The 16,642-nt window shown below is 52.6% G+C and overlaps 1 protein-coding gene across 8 annotated transcripts in view; it reads right to left on the bottom strand.

The window, feature by feature from the left end:
* Positions 1-16,642, bottom strand: part of RAP1GAP2 (RAP1 GTPase activating protein 2) — a 264,873-nt gene that overhangs the window by 180,743 nt on the left and 67,488 nt on the right. Inside the window, exon 1 of one of the 8 annotated variants that reach the window (XM_063655339.1) lies at positions 1,000-1,602. The exons of the other annotated variants lie outside the window; for them this stretch is intronic. Coding sequence (XP_063511409.1) covers positions 1,000-1,106 — 107 coding nt within the window. The 5' untranslated portion in view covers positions 1,107-1,602. Of the gene's footprint in view, positions 1-999; positions 1,603-16,642 lie in introns of those variants that run through there. 8 annotated transcript variants of the gene reach the window in all.

The following is a 16,642-nucleotide window of genomic DNA, read 5'->3' as shown; positions in this document are numbered from 1 at the left end:
CCACCACCCCAGGTACGTTCAGCCTGTGGGCATATCCAGGGGCTGCTGGTCACCCCCAGGTGTCTCTGGCTCCACTGCCCGTGTTTTATAGGGTGCGGTATTAGCCATTCCAAAACTCCTCTGGAAACTAGGATCCAGCAGGGTCACTGGAAGCTACCCCAAATCCTGATCCCGGCAACGTCTCTGTGGGCAGTCAGCTTCCACACTCCCCTCCCCCCATTGCTGGAGGCTGTGCCATGCACCCTAGCAGAACAGGGAGGCTTTGTGCCAACGACCTGCCTGGTAGCTCCTTGGGGTCTGGTGGATGTCAGACCTGCAGCTGGGGTTGCAGCCCAGAAAGCTTCCCCAGAACCTCCTTTGCCTACCCCAAACCCCACACCTCCCACCACACAGGTCGTCCAAAATGTCTCTGAAATAGCTAAAGAAAACTATTTTCAACATCCAGGAGCAAACGAAAGAACAAACGCCAGAAAGGCGAAGAGGTAAAGTCACCCTATGGCGGTGGGGCGAGGGGGTGGGTGGGGAGCGAGCAACCTCCAAACTTGCTCCTCGCCTGCCGGCACCGAACGCAGAGCAAGCGGATCTCGGCCAGGCAGGCACCTCGCGGGCTCAGCCAAGTTGCAGAGAAGCAAATGGCAACACCGGCGCGTGGAGCCGCCCGGGCTGGATCAATGGCATCCGCGGCTGCAGGCTTGGGGAACGGGGTCACGGTCGGCAAAGGCAGGGTCTGGGGGCGACGGACTTGGGGTCCCTCCGTCGGGGATCCACCCCGATGCGCCCTCCCAGCGGCCCTCCGATTCCGCCAAGGTCCTGCCCAGGCTCCTCGCACCAGCCAGGGTCCGGGGCGAAGCTCTGAACTCGCTTCGCGCGACGATACTTGGAGAGGAGGCTTTTTTCCAACCAACACGGAACCAAACACCCATCGGAAAAGTCCACCCCAAAGAAAACTGGAATGTAGCAGGAGAGCGGAGGGAAGGGGCCTGCGCTCCAGGGGTTTACCTTTTCTCTTTATTCTGCCTCCGGGATTTGTGCAGGAGTCCGATGAGCACCACGGCGGCGCGGATCCCCGCCTTTCGGCAATGCCTCCTCCCCGCGGGCTGGGACATGGCGAGGCCGCCCGCGGTGCCCGACCTCGCCCGCCCGCGTCCCCGCAGCCCCGGCTCCGCGCGCTCCGCACCCGGCCCCTGAGCCCGCGCCCCGGCCCCCGGCCTCCGCCTCGCATGGGCCCCGCCCCGCCTAGGTGCGCCCCGGGGGTCAGGTGACCGCGCGCTCTCCCCTCCCTCCCGGCGACCTTCAGCGTCTCCTCGGGGCCCGCGGGGCAGCCGCCGTCCGCTCCCCCGGCGCGGGCATTTCCGAGGTTCGCTCCGGGCGCGGCCCGGGCCGGCGGCTCCCGGCTCCCGCTCAGTCGCGCCGCCCGCGCCGGGACCCGCCCCGGCCCCGCCTCCCGCGCCCCGGCCTCGGCCGCCCGGATGGTGGAGGACGCGGGGCACAGGGAGCGGGCGAAGCGCAGGAGGAGGTGGACAGCGCTCCCGGGACCCCCCTGCCCGGCTCCCAGGCGCCCTCCCCGGCCCCGGCCCTGCCTCCCCTCGCCCGCTCCTTCTGGTCCCCGCCCGCACTCCCGCCGGCGGCCCCGAGCTCCCTCCCCAGGCAGAGGCGGCTGCCGCCCTCCCCGGCCCGGCCCCGGATACTTCCCCGATGCTGTCACTGCCTTTAAAACAGAGGGAGAGAAAACAAGCACCAAGAGGAAACGCGCGTCCTCCTCCGTCCAAACGAAACTGCCCGCGCGCGGTCCCCGTCCCCTCCCGGTCGCCCCGCGCTTACAGGGGGCACCTGAGCCCGGCGCCCGCCCCGGCTCGCAGCTCCCGGGCCCGGGTCCCCGGGTGGGAGCGTGTGGATGGGAGGAATGAGGCGGAATTCTGCCCCCGCCTCCCCCCAGAGTCGGCGCAAGGATCGCCGAGCGGGGACGCAGGGTGGGCTGGGGTCGGCTCCCCGCGAACACGCTCTCCCGGCCCTGGGAGTTTGACTCCACACGGGGTCAATAACCAACTTCACGGCGACCCCGCTTCCTCCTGGCGGGCCGGGCGCCCCCCACTCCGCCCTCCCCGCGCCCACCCGGGCCTGGCCGCTGCGCACTCGCCGCGTGGTCCCTCCCGCCCCTGCCAGCCGCGCGCGAGCCTCATCTCCTTCCGAAAGGAAGGGCGAAAGGTCGGAAGGTCGCGCCGGCTCCTGGGGAAAGGGCTGTGGCCTGGTCCCTACCATCGGCGCGGGGCCTCGCTCACAATCCCCCTCATCCACTTCCAGGTGCTGTCCAGCCTCCCAGCCCCCTCCCGCCCCACCCCCGCGAAGCATCACTCACAGCTTTGCCCCCCTAGGGAAAAGGAAGCGGGCAGGGGGCTGAAAGGAATTAGAACAAGCCAATTAGTCCATCTTTGGGGCCAAAGAGGTTCCCCCGAGGCAATTGGCCTTGTTTTTTTGTTTTTTTTGTTTGTTTGTTTTTTTAACAGTCTGGTGTTCAAGCAAACACAGAAAATCCAGGCAGGAAGGGGACCATGCTGGGTGGAGAGGGGAGAGGGACTGCAAACGAATTCGAGGGCCTGAGCCTTCAGCCCTGCCTCTCGAATGCCCACAGCTTCCTGCTGGCACTGGAGTTGGGGTGGAGGGGAGGGAGCCCCAGGGTGGTTCTTAAATGCACCTGGTCTATTTATGAAGCAGCCGTTACCATTGGCCTTGTGCCCCCCACCCCCACCCCCTCCCTGCCGGGGTTGTGGGGGATCAGAGATATAGATAGCCATGGACATCTTTTTATAGCTAGAGATTGGAATGACCCGGGCCCCACTCCTGGGATTGGCGGTCAGGCAGGCTGCAACTACTATACCAGTAGTGACTTAAGAATTGGTCTGGAAAAAGAATAAAATGAGTGTCCTTGGTAGAGACAAGGGAAGAGCTCCCAGCAGCATGCAGCCCGGAGCTTCTCCTCCCCTCTCTCCCGCCGCGCTGTAGCACACAGCACCCGAGGACTCACAGGTTAGCTGATGGACCGCTTCAGCTAGATGGCAGAGAAGGTGATGAGGGCGCTGGCTTGGGTCTATCCTAGCGTTGGGTGTATATTATCCACACACAGAAGGCTGCACCTCAACGGAAGGCCTGATCCTCCTTCCCAGCAGGTGAGCGTGTGGGACCCAGTTCAGGTCAACTGCACGGTGGGTAACAGGGTGGCTCACACCTGTAATCCCAGCACTTTGGAAGGCTGAGGCAGGTGGATCACTGGAGTTGAGACCAGGAGTTCTAGACCAGCCTGGGCAACATAGTGAGACCCCATCTCTCCAAACAACTACAACAGGGAATTGGGATGATGAAGGCACAAAATCCACCACGCAGGTTCCATTATTCATTCTCTTATTCTGGGGTTCCCAGCCCTCTAAGTCCTTCTACAAGCCCAGTGTGGCTGCAAACACAAGGCTGTCTCCCAAAAAACCATAACCTCTCAGACCCTGACTCCTGAGTCTCTAAGAGGTAGAATTTTCCTGGCAATGAGAGGTCCCATCCTTCTGCCCCTGCCCTACAAGCTCACCACCTTTGGTGCATAGACAGCAATTCCCCCCCTTAACTCCCACTCCAGCCCCCACAGCCTGTCACACCCACGCCCCACAGAGGGAACCCCAAAGCACAAGAAAACCCATCAATAGCAGAGACTGGAACAACCATCAATGCTATGCTTACCCATTCCACCAGCGTTTATTAAACATGTACAGTATGTCCAGCTTTATGCAAGAGACTAGGGCAAGAAAGAAAAATGGAAGACCATCCCTGCCCGAAACAAACAGGGTTAACACACACCAAACCATAAAACAAGACCATTTCCAGCCAGTGTGTGCAGTTAGCCCAGCCAAAGCTTCCCACAATTGGGCCACACGCCACCTCCTTCATAATTCTTTGTCTTAATGTCATGCTGCTCTGCTGTTTATAATTTTGCTTTAATTACATCAACTTACTTTTTTACTTTTTTTTTTCTTGAGACATTGTTTTGCTCGTCGCCCAGGCTGGAGTGCAATGGTGCAGTCTCGGCTCACTGCAACCTCCACCTCCTGGGTTCAAGCAATTCTCCTGCCTCAGCCTCCCGAGTAGCTAGGATTACCGGCATTCGCCACCACACCAGGCTAATTTTGTATTTTTAGTAGAGACAGGGTTTCACCATGTTGGCCAGGCTGATCTCGAACTCCTGACCTCAGGCGATATGCCCACCTTGGCCTCCCAAGTTCTGGGATTACAGGTGTGAGCCACCGTGCCTGGCCTTTACTTAATTTTTTTTTTTTTTTTTTTTAGGTGGAGTCTCGCTCCGTCCCTCAGGCTGGAGTGCAGTGGCAAGATCTCAGCTCACTGCAAGCTCTGCCTCCCAGGTTCATGCCATTCCCCTGCCTCAGCCTCCAGAGTAGCTGGGATTACAGGCGCCTGCCACCACGCCCGGCTAGTTTTTTTTGTATTTTTAGTAGAGACGGGGTTTCACCGTGTTAGTCAGGATGGTCTCGATCTCCTGACCTCGTGATCCGCCCGTCTCGGCCTCCCAAAGTGCTGGGATTACAGGCGTGAGCCACTGCGCCTGGCCGCCTTTACTTAATTTTAAAAGAAAACGTTATTGCAACCCTAAATGAAAATCCATTATCACTTTCCCTTCCTACCATGAAAACAAACATAAATTTATTAAGTTCTGCCTCAATACTGTTGCCTGACAAAGGCTCTAAGCTTGAAGTACCTTCCTTAAAAAAGCAGGCAGGCCGGGCGCGGTGGCTCACGCCTGTCATCCCAGCACTTTGGGAGGCCGAGGAGGGCGGATCACGAGGTCAGGAGATCAAGACCATCCTGGCTAACAGGGTGAAATCCCGTCTCTACTAAAAATACAAAAAATTAGCCGGGCGTGGTGGCGGGCGCCTGTAATCCCAGCTACTCGGGAGGCTGAGGCAGGAGAATGGCGTGAACCCGGGAGGCGGAGGTTGCAGTGAGCCGAGATCGCGCCACTGCACTCCAGCCTGGGCGACAGAGCGAGACTCCGTCTCAAAAAAAAAAAAAAAAGCAGGCGGTGTTAGGTGTTAGTGACACACCTGCGCCAAACCAAGGCACTGTCCTTGAAGAAATCACAGTTCGAAAGAGAATGGACAGGGAAGAATTCTCACATTACTGTGTTCCAAGGCCACATTCATTAGGCACTTTGGGGTGGGCTGAGAAAGCTGGATACATGCAGACCACAGGAAATGAGGACGGCAGAAGTCTCTGACGGCAGAGAAGGGGTCTTCCTCCAGGTCTCACCTCACCCAATTTATGCCCCACGGCGTCCCAGCTCACAGGACCTCCATGGCCTGTTCCAGCCTCCAAAGCTCACAGTCCCAGAGAACAAAGTGCCAGGCAGCTGCCAGCCCAGGTCTCTCTTCCAGTCCAGGGGAACTCCAAAGGCTGAGGGGGCCTGGGTGGGAATCAGGCCTGGGGCGGGAGACAGCGAAGTTAATCATGAACAGAGCGCAGACAGCTGCACAGCCCGTTCCTGAGGGGCCAGTGGGTTGAGGCAGACAGACACGCATGCCTGGCCCTGAAGAAAAGGGCCTTCTGTGCCTGGGAACCGGCTCCAGGAGACGTATCCATGAGAAAGCGGGAATCAGCCCCAATCCCCGTGCCCCTCGTCAGCCAGCCTGCAGCAGACGCCACCTCCTCGCCCCACCCAGCCTCCAACTCCCAGCGCCCCACTGCTGGGCAGAATGACTGCCACCGTTCTGGGCTGGGATGGGGGTGGGTGGGGGCAAGGGGGGCAATGGAGCAAGGAGGGTGGGGCCTTTGATGAAAACCAGGTGTCTTCAAACGCCTTGCCCCTCCCCTCTACAGGCAGGGTCCCAGCTATTCCATGGACCAGACAACCTTTGGAACAACGCAAGGGTTATAAACAGAGGCTTGGACAGGAGAGTCCAGCACCCCCGCTCTCTTCTGCCTTTGAGGGTATACACATACACACACCTGCTCTGGGATGTCACTCAGAAGCCCCCTCGCACACAGCTGAACGCTCACACCTGTGCTGCTAAGAAACCTCCACTCTTGGCAGGTACATCAGCGCCCCCTGCTGGGCCACAGCACAGTTGCGTCTCTGGGATGCCCCCTGAGGAGGAAGACAGAGGAGGGGGAAGAGGGAGGCAGGAAGGCGTCGGGGGAAGGGAAAGATTGAAGTCATCTGAGGTCGGGAAGCAGTTTCTATTTTTGAAAAGTGAGACCTGGGCCACGTGCGGTGGCTCACGCCTGTAATCCCAGCACTTTGGGAGGCCGTGGCAGGCGAATCACTTGAGGCCAGGAGTTCGAGAGCAGCCTGGCCAACATGGTGAAACCCCGTCTCTACTAAAAATACAAAAATCATCCAGGCGTGGTGGCGGGCGCTTGGAATACCAGTTATTCGGGAGGCTGAGGCAGGAGAATTGCTTGAGCCCAGAGGCGGAGGTTGTAGTGAGCTGAGATCGTGCCACTGCACTCCAGCCTGGGCAACAGAGCAAGACTCCATCTCATAAATAAATAACTAATTTAAAAAAAAAAAAAGAAGGAAAAGAGAGAGATGCAGGAAAACTCTCTGCCAACATATTGACTCTCCTCCCAGCTTCTAAAATCCCCTCCTAGAGCCCATGACCAGCCCCCAAGAGGTCCATCCCACTGCAATAGGGTCCTTCCGTGATAAACGCAGGCCAGGACTGGGAGGCCTCAAAGACAAGCCTGGGAAACCTCAGCTCAGCCCAACTTTCCTGGGGCCACAGACGTCATATTAAGCAGAAGATCTAAACTGGCTCAGGTTTTGGAAACGGATCTCCGTGACTTGTGTGGCATTTCCAAGCTCCAAGGAAAGGAAACCACGCTGAGGAAACCCACAGATCCCACTCGGTGGCGGGCACCCTGCGCTCTGGTACCCAGAGCCATGTAGGTGGAGCCTGCAGTACGTGATGTCAATCAGAACCCTGCCGACTTCCTGTTCAGGGATTACCGAGAGTGGGTAGAGGGAGGAAGAAAGAAGTTCTTCATATATCGCTTGGGTTACTGAAGTTATTTAAAATACTTCTTTTTTTGAAGTTCATTTATAGATTTTTGAATTTTTGCTAAGCTGCATGACTACAATAATTTTTCCCACAGTGAAAAATTCGAAAGGATCCTTCTGTGTGTGAAATTTCTGATGAACAGGAAGAGGTGTTATTTTGCACAGAGGCTGCCCAGGAGTCAGTCCAGAGAATCAGGAGCTGATGAGGCTGAGGGCTGGGTGGCCTACAGCACAGTCCCTCTCCAACCCAAGGTCTCCCGGCCCCCGCCTCACTGATTACCAAACCTCCCCAGCTGCTGCTACTCCTGAAGCCACTTCCAACTCCAGGGTTTCTGGGGCTGAGTGGAAAAGCCAGGAGGGAAGCTGTCTTTCCATAATATTAGCAACATTGCTTAGCAACATCTTTCAAAGCGAGAACCAGCAGACTCTCCAAAATCCTATTCTGTTTGGCTCTACAGAGAACAGAGTGGTTTCTTATACATGTATTATTTATATACTATTTTATATATCCAGTAACGCCTTCTGTGCCTGGCTTCTCTGGGAGATGACGAATTACAACTATGTGAGATTTCCAGGCGACTAGGGCTTTGGGTAGCAAAACTTTTTGTTTGCTTCCTTGCTTGCTAGCTTGCTGTTAGTTACTGTAATGACCCTAGCTAGAGATTTCTCTCAAACGCCTCAACATGCTGTTGTCCTTTAAAGATAGGTTTGACGCCGGACGCGGTGGCTTACACCTGTAATCCCAGCACTTTGGGAGGCTGAGGCAGGTGGATCACGAGGTCAGGAGTTCAAGACCAGTCTGGACAACATGGTGAAACCCCGTCTCTACTCAAAATACAAAAATTAGCCACGCAAAGTGTTGGGTGCCTGTAATCCCAGCTACTCAGGAGGCTGAGCAGGAGAATGGCTTGAACCGGGGAGGCGGAAGTTGCTGTGAGCCAAGATCGCGCCACTGCACTCCAGCATGGGCGACAGAGCGAGATTCCATCTCAAAAATAAATAGATAAAAATAAAGATAGGTTTGATGGAAACTTTTTGTGGTGACTCAAATCCATTATTATCAATACCAACTACTATCGTGAGCTAAAATGCAGTTAGGAATTGACAGGCCATTGAGGGGAGACGCCCATTTGTCCCTACGCTTAATGGCCCCAAACAGCTGTGGTGCAAAGACACTACAGCGAGGGAATAAAAACACATATGCTGCAGTCAGACAAACCTGGGTTAGAATCCTACCCCCAGCTTTTACTACGTATGCGGCCTTGGACTAGGAATTCACCCCCTCTGTGCCTCAGTGTCTTCATCTGTAAAATGGGAATAACAATAGTGCCAACCTATTAGCTACTGCAAGGATTCAGTGAATGTGCAGGCTCTACACAAAGACTTGCATGAAAATGTTCATCGCCGTTTTATTCAAAATAGCCAAAGTTGGCCGGACGTGGTGACTCATGCCTGTAATCCCAGCTACTCGGGAGGCTGAGGCAGGAGAATCACTTGAACCTGGGAGGCGGAGGTTGCAGTGAGCCGAGATTGCACCACTGCACTCCAGCCTGAATGACAGAGTGAGATTCCATCTCAAAAAAAAAAAAAGAAACAAATACCCAAAGTCTGAAAGCAGCCCAAGTGTCCATCAACAAGCTGTGGTACATCCCCGTGGTGGAATACAACCCAACAATAAAGAGGAACAAAACATGGACACATGCAATAACAAGGAAGCACTTCAAAAACAAGATCTAAGTGAAAGAAGCCAGATACCAAAAAATGCTTAAAATGCTTCAACGGGATTCCATTGATGAGAACTTTTTTTTTTTTTTTTTAATTGAGACAGAGTCTCGCACTGTTGCCCAGGCTGGAGTGCAGTGGTGCAATCTCGGCTTACTACAACCTCCACCTCCCGGGTTCAAGCGATTCTCCAGTCTCAGCCTCCCGAGTAGCTGGGATTACAGGCTCCCAATACCACACCTGACTAATTTTTTGTATTTTTAGTAGAGACTCGGTTTCACCATGTTGGTCCAGCTGGTCTCGAATTCCTGACCTCGGAATTCACCCACCTCGGCCTCCGAAAGTGCTGGAATTACAAGGGTAAGCCACCACACCTGGCCGATAAAAAATTTTATTTTATTTTACTTTATTTTATTTTTTTTTTTTTTGAGACGGAGTCTCACTCTGTCACCCAGGCTAGAGTGGCAGTGGTGCGATCTCGGCTCACCAAAACCTCTGCCTCCAGGGTTCAAGTGATTCTCCTGCCTCAGCCTCCAGAGTAGCTGGGATTACAGGCGCCCACCACCACACCCAACTAATTTTTGTATTTTGAGTAGAGATGGGGTTTCACCATGTTGGTCAGGCTGGTCTTGAACTCCTGACCTCATGATCCGCCTGCCTCGGCCTCTCAAAGTGCTGGGATTACAGGTGTGAGCCACCACACCCAGCTGATAAGAAGTTTTAAAACAATCTAAGATACAAAAACATTAGAACAATGGCTGCCTTTGGATGTGGGAGATTTTTCTGGACAGAGAGAAATGTTCTGTATCAGGATGGAAGAAGGATCCATTTGTCCAAAATGTATAATGAAGATTTGTGCATTTACATGCCTGTAATCCCAGCACTTTGGGAGGCCAAGGCAGGTGGATCATTTGAGGTCAGGAGTTCGAGACCAGTCTGGCCAATATGATGAAACCCCGTCTCTATTAAAAATACAAAAATTAGCTGGGCGTGGTGGTGGGCGCCTGTAATCCCAGCTACTCTGGAGACTGAGGCAGGAGAATCGCTTGAACCCAGGAGGCGGAGGTTGCAGTCAGCTGAGATCATGCAACTGCACTCCAGCGTGGGCAACAGAGTGAGACTCCGTCTCAAAACAAAAAACAAAACAAAAGAAAAAAGACTGAGGCACTGCTGGGTGCCTCTGGGCTAGAACTTACGTAGTCAGTGCCATGCATGTGCAGGGATGAGGGAACTAGGCACAGCGTGCAGGCCGGGACCAGATGAGGCGGGGACACTGACTTCTTTCATTCAGCCTCCTGGGGACCACCCCGTGGACTGTGGAAACTGCCAGGGGTTGGTTGCCAGCTCACACGCCTGGCTAACTAGAAAATTTATAGGTTGGGGACCCTTTTACCCGACTCCTAATAAATTCTAATTTATTTCCCTGTTGTCTGAATTCATCTCTTTCTCCTCTATCAGTCCCTGAAGAGAACTCTGGGTTGGGTCCAAGGGAAAATGCCCCTCTTTGTGGGTGTAATCAAAGCCTTTCCGGCTTGGCTTAGCGGACGACAGTTTCCTTCGTGACAGAAGGAAGGACAACAGTTTCCTTCTGGACTCTGAGTCACTGATGTGCTAATGATCCTTCCCACCCCGACATTAAGTCCTTTTAGCCTAAAAGGTAAACACAAAGCTCATCTTCCTTCGGTGTTGACACAGACTCCCAGAGCTTCACCCAGCCGGGAGCTGAGCTCCGAACCTCCTGCTGAGCAACTGCAGGTCTGCAATGTGCAAGCTTTCCACCAGGCCTGCTTTCTGGGGCTTTTCCACCCCCTTTCCATAAGGAAAACCCTTCCAGCTGTCTAGCCTCCATCACTCCTGTTGTAATCAAAGCTCTTTGGTGTAAGCAACTCCCTCTCTACTCTTAGGGGAAAAAAATTCAGTTCCCACTCTCTGAACCCTCCAAGTCCCAAAGCAGCTTCAGAAACCACGCTGGCTGGCCAGGCGCAGTGGCTCATGCCTGTAATCCCAGCACTTTGGGAGGCTGAGGCGGGCGGATCACAAGGTCAGGAGATCGAGACCATCCTGGCTAAAATGGCGAAACCCCATCTCTACTAAAAATACAAAATATTAGCCAGGCGTGGTGGCGGGCGCCTGTAGTCCCAGCTACTCCGAAGGCTGAAGCAGAAGAATGGCGTGAACCCAGAAGGCGGAGCTTGCAGTGAGCCGAGATCAAGCCACTGCACTCCAGCCTGGGCGACAGAGCGAGACTCCGTCTCAAAAAAAAAACAAACAGAAAAAACAAAAGACTGCACTGGCCATCTTCCTTTTACCCAAGGCTCCAAACTCTTTGCTTCTGTCCATTTCCTCCACCCCCGCCCCCAACCCCTCCCTCACTGTACCCACAAGGCAGAATCAGGGGCTATGTGGGTCACAAATGATGAATCACAGCTGATTACTAAAGGACTTAAGTGTGCCAATCACGTCCTCCTTTTGAATACACTGGATCAGTTTCTAGGTTCTGGTGAGTTGGGCTGAGAGCATCTGTGCTATGAACACCGTCCATCTCACCTCATATGGCAAGGGACACAGGGGGAAAGATGTTCCAAGATCTTACCCAGGTAAGGCCAGTAGTGACCTTCACGTGGCCTTATGTCAGCAGTAAGAAGTACACTCAGCATGACTCTGGGAAGGCGAAGCTCTTGCCTTTCTTGGAGAACCTGGACGGAAACCATCTCAGCCCCACCCCGCCCCACCCTGCAAGGTAGCAGGAGGCAGGAGACTTTATTAATGATGCGTAACTGAACCAATAAATGGGGAAATTAGGCCAGGCACGGTGGGTGGATCCCAGCACTTTGGGAGGCCAAGGTGGGTGGATCACTTGAGGTCAGGAGTTCGAGACCAGCCTGGCTAACATGGTGAAACCCCATCTCTACTAAAAATACAAAAAAGTAGCCAGTCATGGTGGCACGCACCTGTAATCCCAGCTACTCAAGAGGCTGAGGCAGGAAAATAGCTTGAACCTAGGAGGTGGAGGTTGCAGTGAGCCAAGATCACGCCACTGCACTCTAGCCTGGGCGACAGGGCGAGACTCCGTCAAAAAAAAAAAAAAGGGAAATTAACTGAGTTGTTTCTCCACCGTAGACCTGTCCCAAAAGAATGCTGCCTCCCAGAGAGGGCTTCCTTGCCCACTCACCTGCAGGGCACACCCTTAGTGATTCTGCACCTAGCCGCTGGCTTGTTTTCTTCATGATTATTATTCCAGGTTGAGGTTTTGGGTTTTTTGTTGTTGCTGATTTGTCTGTGTGCTTGTTTTCTCGTCTATTTGCCCCGCACCGACCCCCCATGGAATGTATACTCCATGGAGACAGACACCGTGCACACCTTAGTCATCGCCCCACCCCACACTCAGGATGGCGTCTGCTCTACGCTAGCCCTCAATAAATACCATGGAAAGAAAAGAAGGGGAAAGAAGGAAGGGAGGAAGAGAGAAAAAAGAAGGAGGATTCCATGGTCTGGAGCCTCAGCTTCCTCTGCCCCAGAAAAACTTTCCCAGGCTTTTGACTTGACAGAATTGGATTGGCTGGAGGGGAGGGGAGAGCGGGACAGCAAAGTCTCGGGATGGAGACTCACCCTCGGCCCTGACACTGGAGGCATAAACTCAGATGGGCGTCTAAAGGATGCTCACATTCAGAGCCTCACACCACCAGCCTGCCAAAGCCTTGACTCAAAGGTCTCTCTTAAGGCACCCACGGCTTTTAGACAACTCTAGGGAGGGGAGGGCTCTAAAAATACTGTATTTCATGCCATCCCTAGAGGGTAGGACAAAGTGGTATTTTTCTTTATTTATATTGAGACATGGTCTCACTCTGTCACCCAGGCTGGAGTGCAGTGGCATGATCATGGCTCACTGCAGCCTCGATCTCCTGGGCTCAAGCAATCCTCCTGCTTTAAGCCCCTGGAATAGCTGGGACCAGAGGCACATGCCACCACACCAGCTAATTTTTTTTTTTTTTGGACAGAGAGGGTCTCACTTTGTTACCCAGGTTGGTCTTGAACTCCTGGCCTCAAGCGATCCTTCTCAGCCTCCCAAAGCACTAGAATTACAGGTGTGAGCCACTGCGTTTATTTATTTTATTTATTTATATTTGAGATGGAGTTTCACTCTTGTTGCCCAGGCTGGAGTGCAATGGTGCAATCTTGGCTCACTGCAACCTCCGCCTCCCAGGTTTGAGTGATTCTCCTGCCTCAGCCTCCAAGTAGCTGGGATTATGGGAGCCTGCCACCATGCCTGGCTAATTTTTGTATTTTTAGTAGAGACAGGGTTTCACCATGTTGGCCAGGCTGGTCTCGAACTCCTGACCTCAGGTAACCTGCCTGCCTCGCCCTCCCAAAGTGCTGGGACTACAGGCATGAGCTACCACACACCTGGCTAGCCCATATTTTTAAAAGACTTTTTAGAAAAATAAAGGAATGTAACTTGTTTCACATCCAAGGGTGGGAGGTCAAATATTCACCTATTACCCAAGCCTGGGCCCTGACCAGCTGGTGACCTGGACAGGTCTCTTCCCCTGAGTGATGAGAATGACAAGGACCCCAATACTCCCCCAGGTTGTGGAGGAAACTAGATAACATGGGTAGAAGGACCCAGCACCTAGCACCGCCTTTCAGACCCTGAGCTGTAGAGAGGGTTGAGGCTTGTACTCCACAGGGCCGGCTGCACAGGCAGCTGCCACAGCCTGCCTGACCCAGGCCTCCTCACCTGCCTGCCAGAAACTGCTGGGAATGCTGTGGGGTCAGGAGGAGCCAGAGAGAAGGGAGGGAGGAAAAGCCGAGGCCCCAGGGAGTCATCACACCCATCCCTGGGGTAGCCATGGCCCCTCTGGGCTGTGTCTGAGACTTCTCAGAGGCCCCATCAGTCACTTCCTGTTCCTTGTCTTAAGGGGGTTTGGGGAACAGGCCAGGAGGTGACACTGAGCCCCAGCCATTTTCCCAGTCTATACTCTCAACATCTTCCTGCCTTCAGCATTTCTCTGACATCTACATTCCAGGGTGGCTTTCCTGCTTTTTAAAATGTCCCCATATTGGCCGGGCGCGGTGGCTCACGCCTGTAATCTCAGCACTTTGCGAGGCCGAGGCGGGCGGATCACGAGGTCAGGAGATTGAGACCATCCTGGCTAACAAGGTGAAACCCCGTCTCTACTAAAAATACAAAAAAAAATTAGCTGGGTGTGGTGGCGGGCGCCTGTAGTCCCAGCTACTCGGGAGGCTGAGACAGGAGAATGGCGTGAACCCGGGAGGCGGAGCTTGCAGTGAGCCGAGATCGCACCACTGCACTCCAGCCTGGGTGGCAGAGCAAGACTCTGTCTCAAAAAAAAAAAAAAAAAATTCCCTATATCTCTTATAACTTTTCTCTCTACTTAATATTTTTCTTTAAATGGTCTTAATTTTTAAATTAAATATTGAAAAGACTTCATGTTTTTTTAAATTAAATACTATAAAGACTTCATGTTTTTTATTGTTTGTTTGTTTGTTTGTTTGCTTTTGAGACAGACTTTAGCTCTTCTTGCCCAGGCTGGGGTGCAGTGGTGCAATCTCGGCTCACTGCAACCTCTGCCTCCCAGGTTCAAGCGATTCTCCTGCCTCAGCTTCCCAAGCAGCTGGGATTACAGGCGTGAGACACCACACCGGTCTTTTTATTTTTTAAACAAGGTCTCGCCCTGTCACCCAGGCTGGAGTGCAGCTGCATGATCATGGCTCACTGCAGCCTCCACCTCCCGGGCTCAAGCAATCCTCCTACCTCAGCCTCCTGAGTAACTGGGACTACAGGCCCAGGCCACCACACCCAGCTAATTTTTGTATTTTTTGTAGAGACAAGGTTTCACCATATTGGCCAGGCTGGTCTCTAACTCCTGGCCTCAAGCAATCCACTCACTTCAGCCTCCCAAAGTGCTGGGATTATAGGCGTGAGCCATGGTGCCCAGCCAAGACTTTACGTTCACATCATAAATGGATATAATCATTTCTCATAAATAGAAGGTAAAGTAAATATAAGCCAGACATGATGGCTCATGCCTGTAGTCCCAGCTACTCAGGAGGCTAAGGCAGGAGATCAACTTGAGCCCAGGAGTTTGAGCCCAGCCTGGGAAACATAGCAAAAAAAGAAAAGAAAGAAAACATAATGCCCTACTCCTTAGATGTGAACAGTATACTACGGATGGAAGAAAATAAAGAATAACAGCCAGGCGCTGTGGCTCACGCCTGTAATCCCAACACTTTGGGAGGCCAAGGTGGGCGGATCCCCTGAGGTCGGGAGTTTGAGACCAGCCTGGCCAATGTGGTGAAACCCATCTCTACTAAAAATACAAAAATTAGCTGGGTGTTGTGGTGGGCGCCTGTAATCCCAGCTACTGGGGAGGCTGAGGCAGGAGAATCGCTTGAATCCAGGAGATGGGAGTCGCAGTGAACCGAGATCGCGCCACTGTACTCCAGTGACACTGGAGTGAGATGGAGTGAGACTCCATCTCAATCAATCAATAAAAATTTAAAAATAAAGAATAACTTTACAATGGAGACATCTGACAAAACACTATCTCAGCCAGGTGGCCAAGGCCGACATCAACAGTGGTCAGTCAAATATTGTTAGGATGTGATGAAAATTGTTCTGCCCGGTGCGAACCTGAGGTCGGGAGTTTGAGACCAGCCTGACCAACATGGTGAAACCCCGTTTCTACCAAAAATACAAAAATAGCTGGGCGTGGTGGCGCATGCCTGTAGTCCCAGCTACTCCGGAGGCCTGAGGCAGGAGAATCACTTGAACCCAGGAGGCGGAGGTTGCAGTGAGCCGATATCACGCATTGCACTCCAGCCGGGCAACAAGAACAAAACTCCGTCTCAAAAAAAAAAAAAAAGAAAAGAAAAATGGTTCTATACCTGGTCTATACCTGGGTAGTCGTCCTCTCAAAAACCGATACCCAGTCTAATCATGAGAAAAATATCAGACAAATCTAAATTGAGTGACAAGCACGCCTCAAAGCTGTCAGGGCTGCCAAAAACAAGCAAAGTCTGAGAAACAGTCACAGCCAAGAGGAGTCTAAGGAGCTGTGAAAACTAAATGTAATGTGGTTCCTGGAACAGAAAAGGACATTAGAGAAAAACTCTAAAATCTGAATAAACCATGTGTTTCAGTTATTAATGATAATACATCAGTCTAGGTTCATTAATTATAGCAAATGGACCATATTAATGTTAATTACAGCAAATGGACCATACTAATGTTAATTATAGCAAATGGATCATACTAATGTAAGTTGTAGGGAACTGGATTATAGAGCATATGGGGACTCTCTGCACTCTTAATTTTTCTGTAATTTTATTTATTTTTTATTCTTTTTTTTTTTTTAAGACAGAGTCTCACTCTGTTGCCCAGGCTGGAGTGCAGTGGCGCGAACTTGGCTCACTGGTTCACTCAACCTCCGCCTCCTGGGTTCAAGTGATTCTCCTGCCTCAGCCTCCCGAGCAGCTGGGATTACAAGCATGCGCCACCACGTCCCGCCAATTTTTGTATTTTTAGTAGAGACGGGGTATCACCATGTTGGCCAGGCTGGTCTCAAACTTCTGACCTCAAGTGATCCACCTGCCTTGGCCTCCAAAAGTGCTGGGATTACAGGCCTGAGCCACCACACCTGGCCTTTTCTATAATTTTTAAACCTTAAAAAAATAAAGTCTACCAGAAAAAAGGTAAATATAATGAAAATTAAATAATGTTATTACAGTCTGGCTAAACAATGTTGCCTGCCCAAGGCCTGAGGCTTGAGACCCACTCTCTCTGTTAATAAGGAAGGTTAGCAAATGTTAGAAAGGTGTTAAAGACATATATTAGCCCCTAACGGA

Source organism: Pongo pygmaeus, chromosome 19, assembly GCF_028885625.2.
Source record: "Pongo pygmaeus isolate AG05252 chromosome 19, NHGRI_mPonPyg2-v2.0_pri, whole genome shotgun sequence".
Lineage (NCBI taxonomy): Eukaryota > Metazoa > Chordata > Mammalia > Primates > Hominidae > Pongo > Pongo pygmaeus.
The sequence above is the reverse complement of the archived record's forward strand: the minus strand, read 5'-3'. Positions and strand labels throughout refer to the sequence as shown.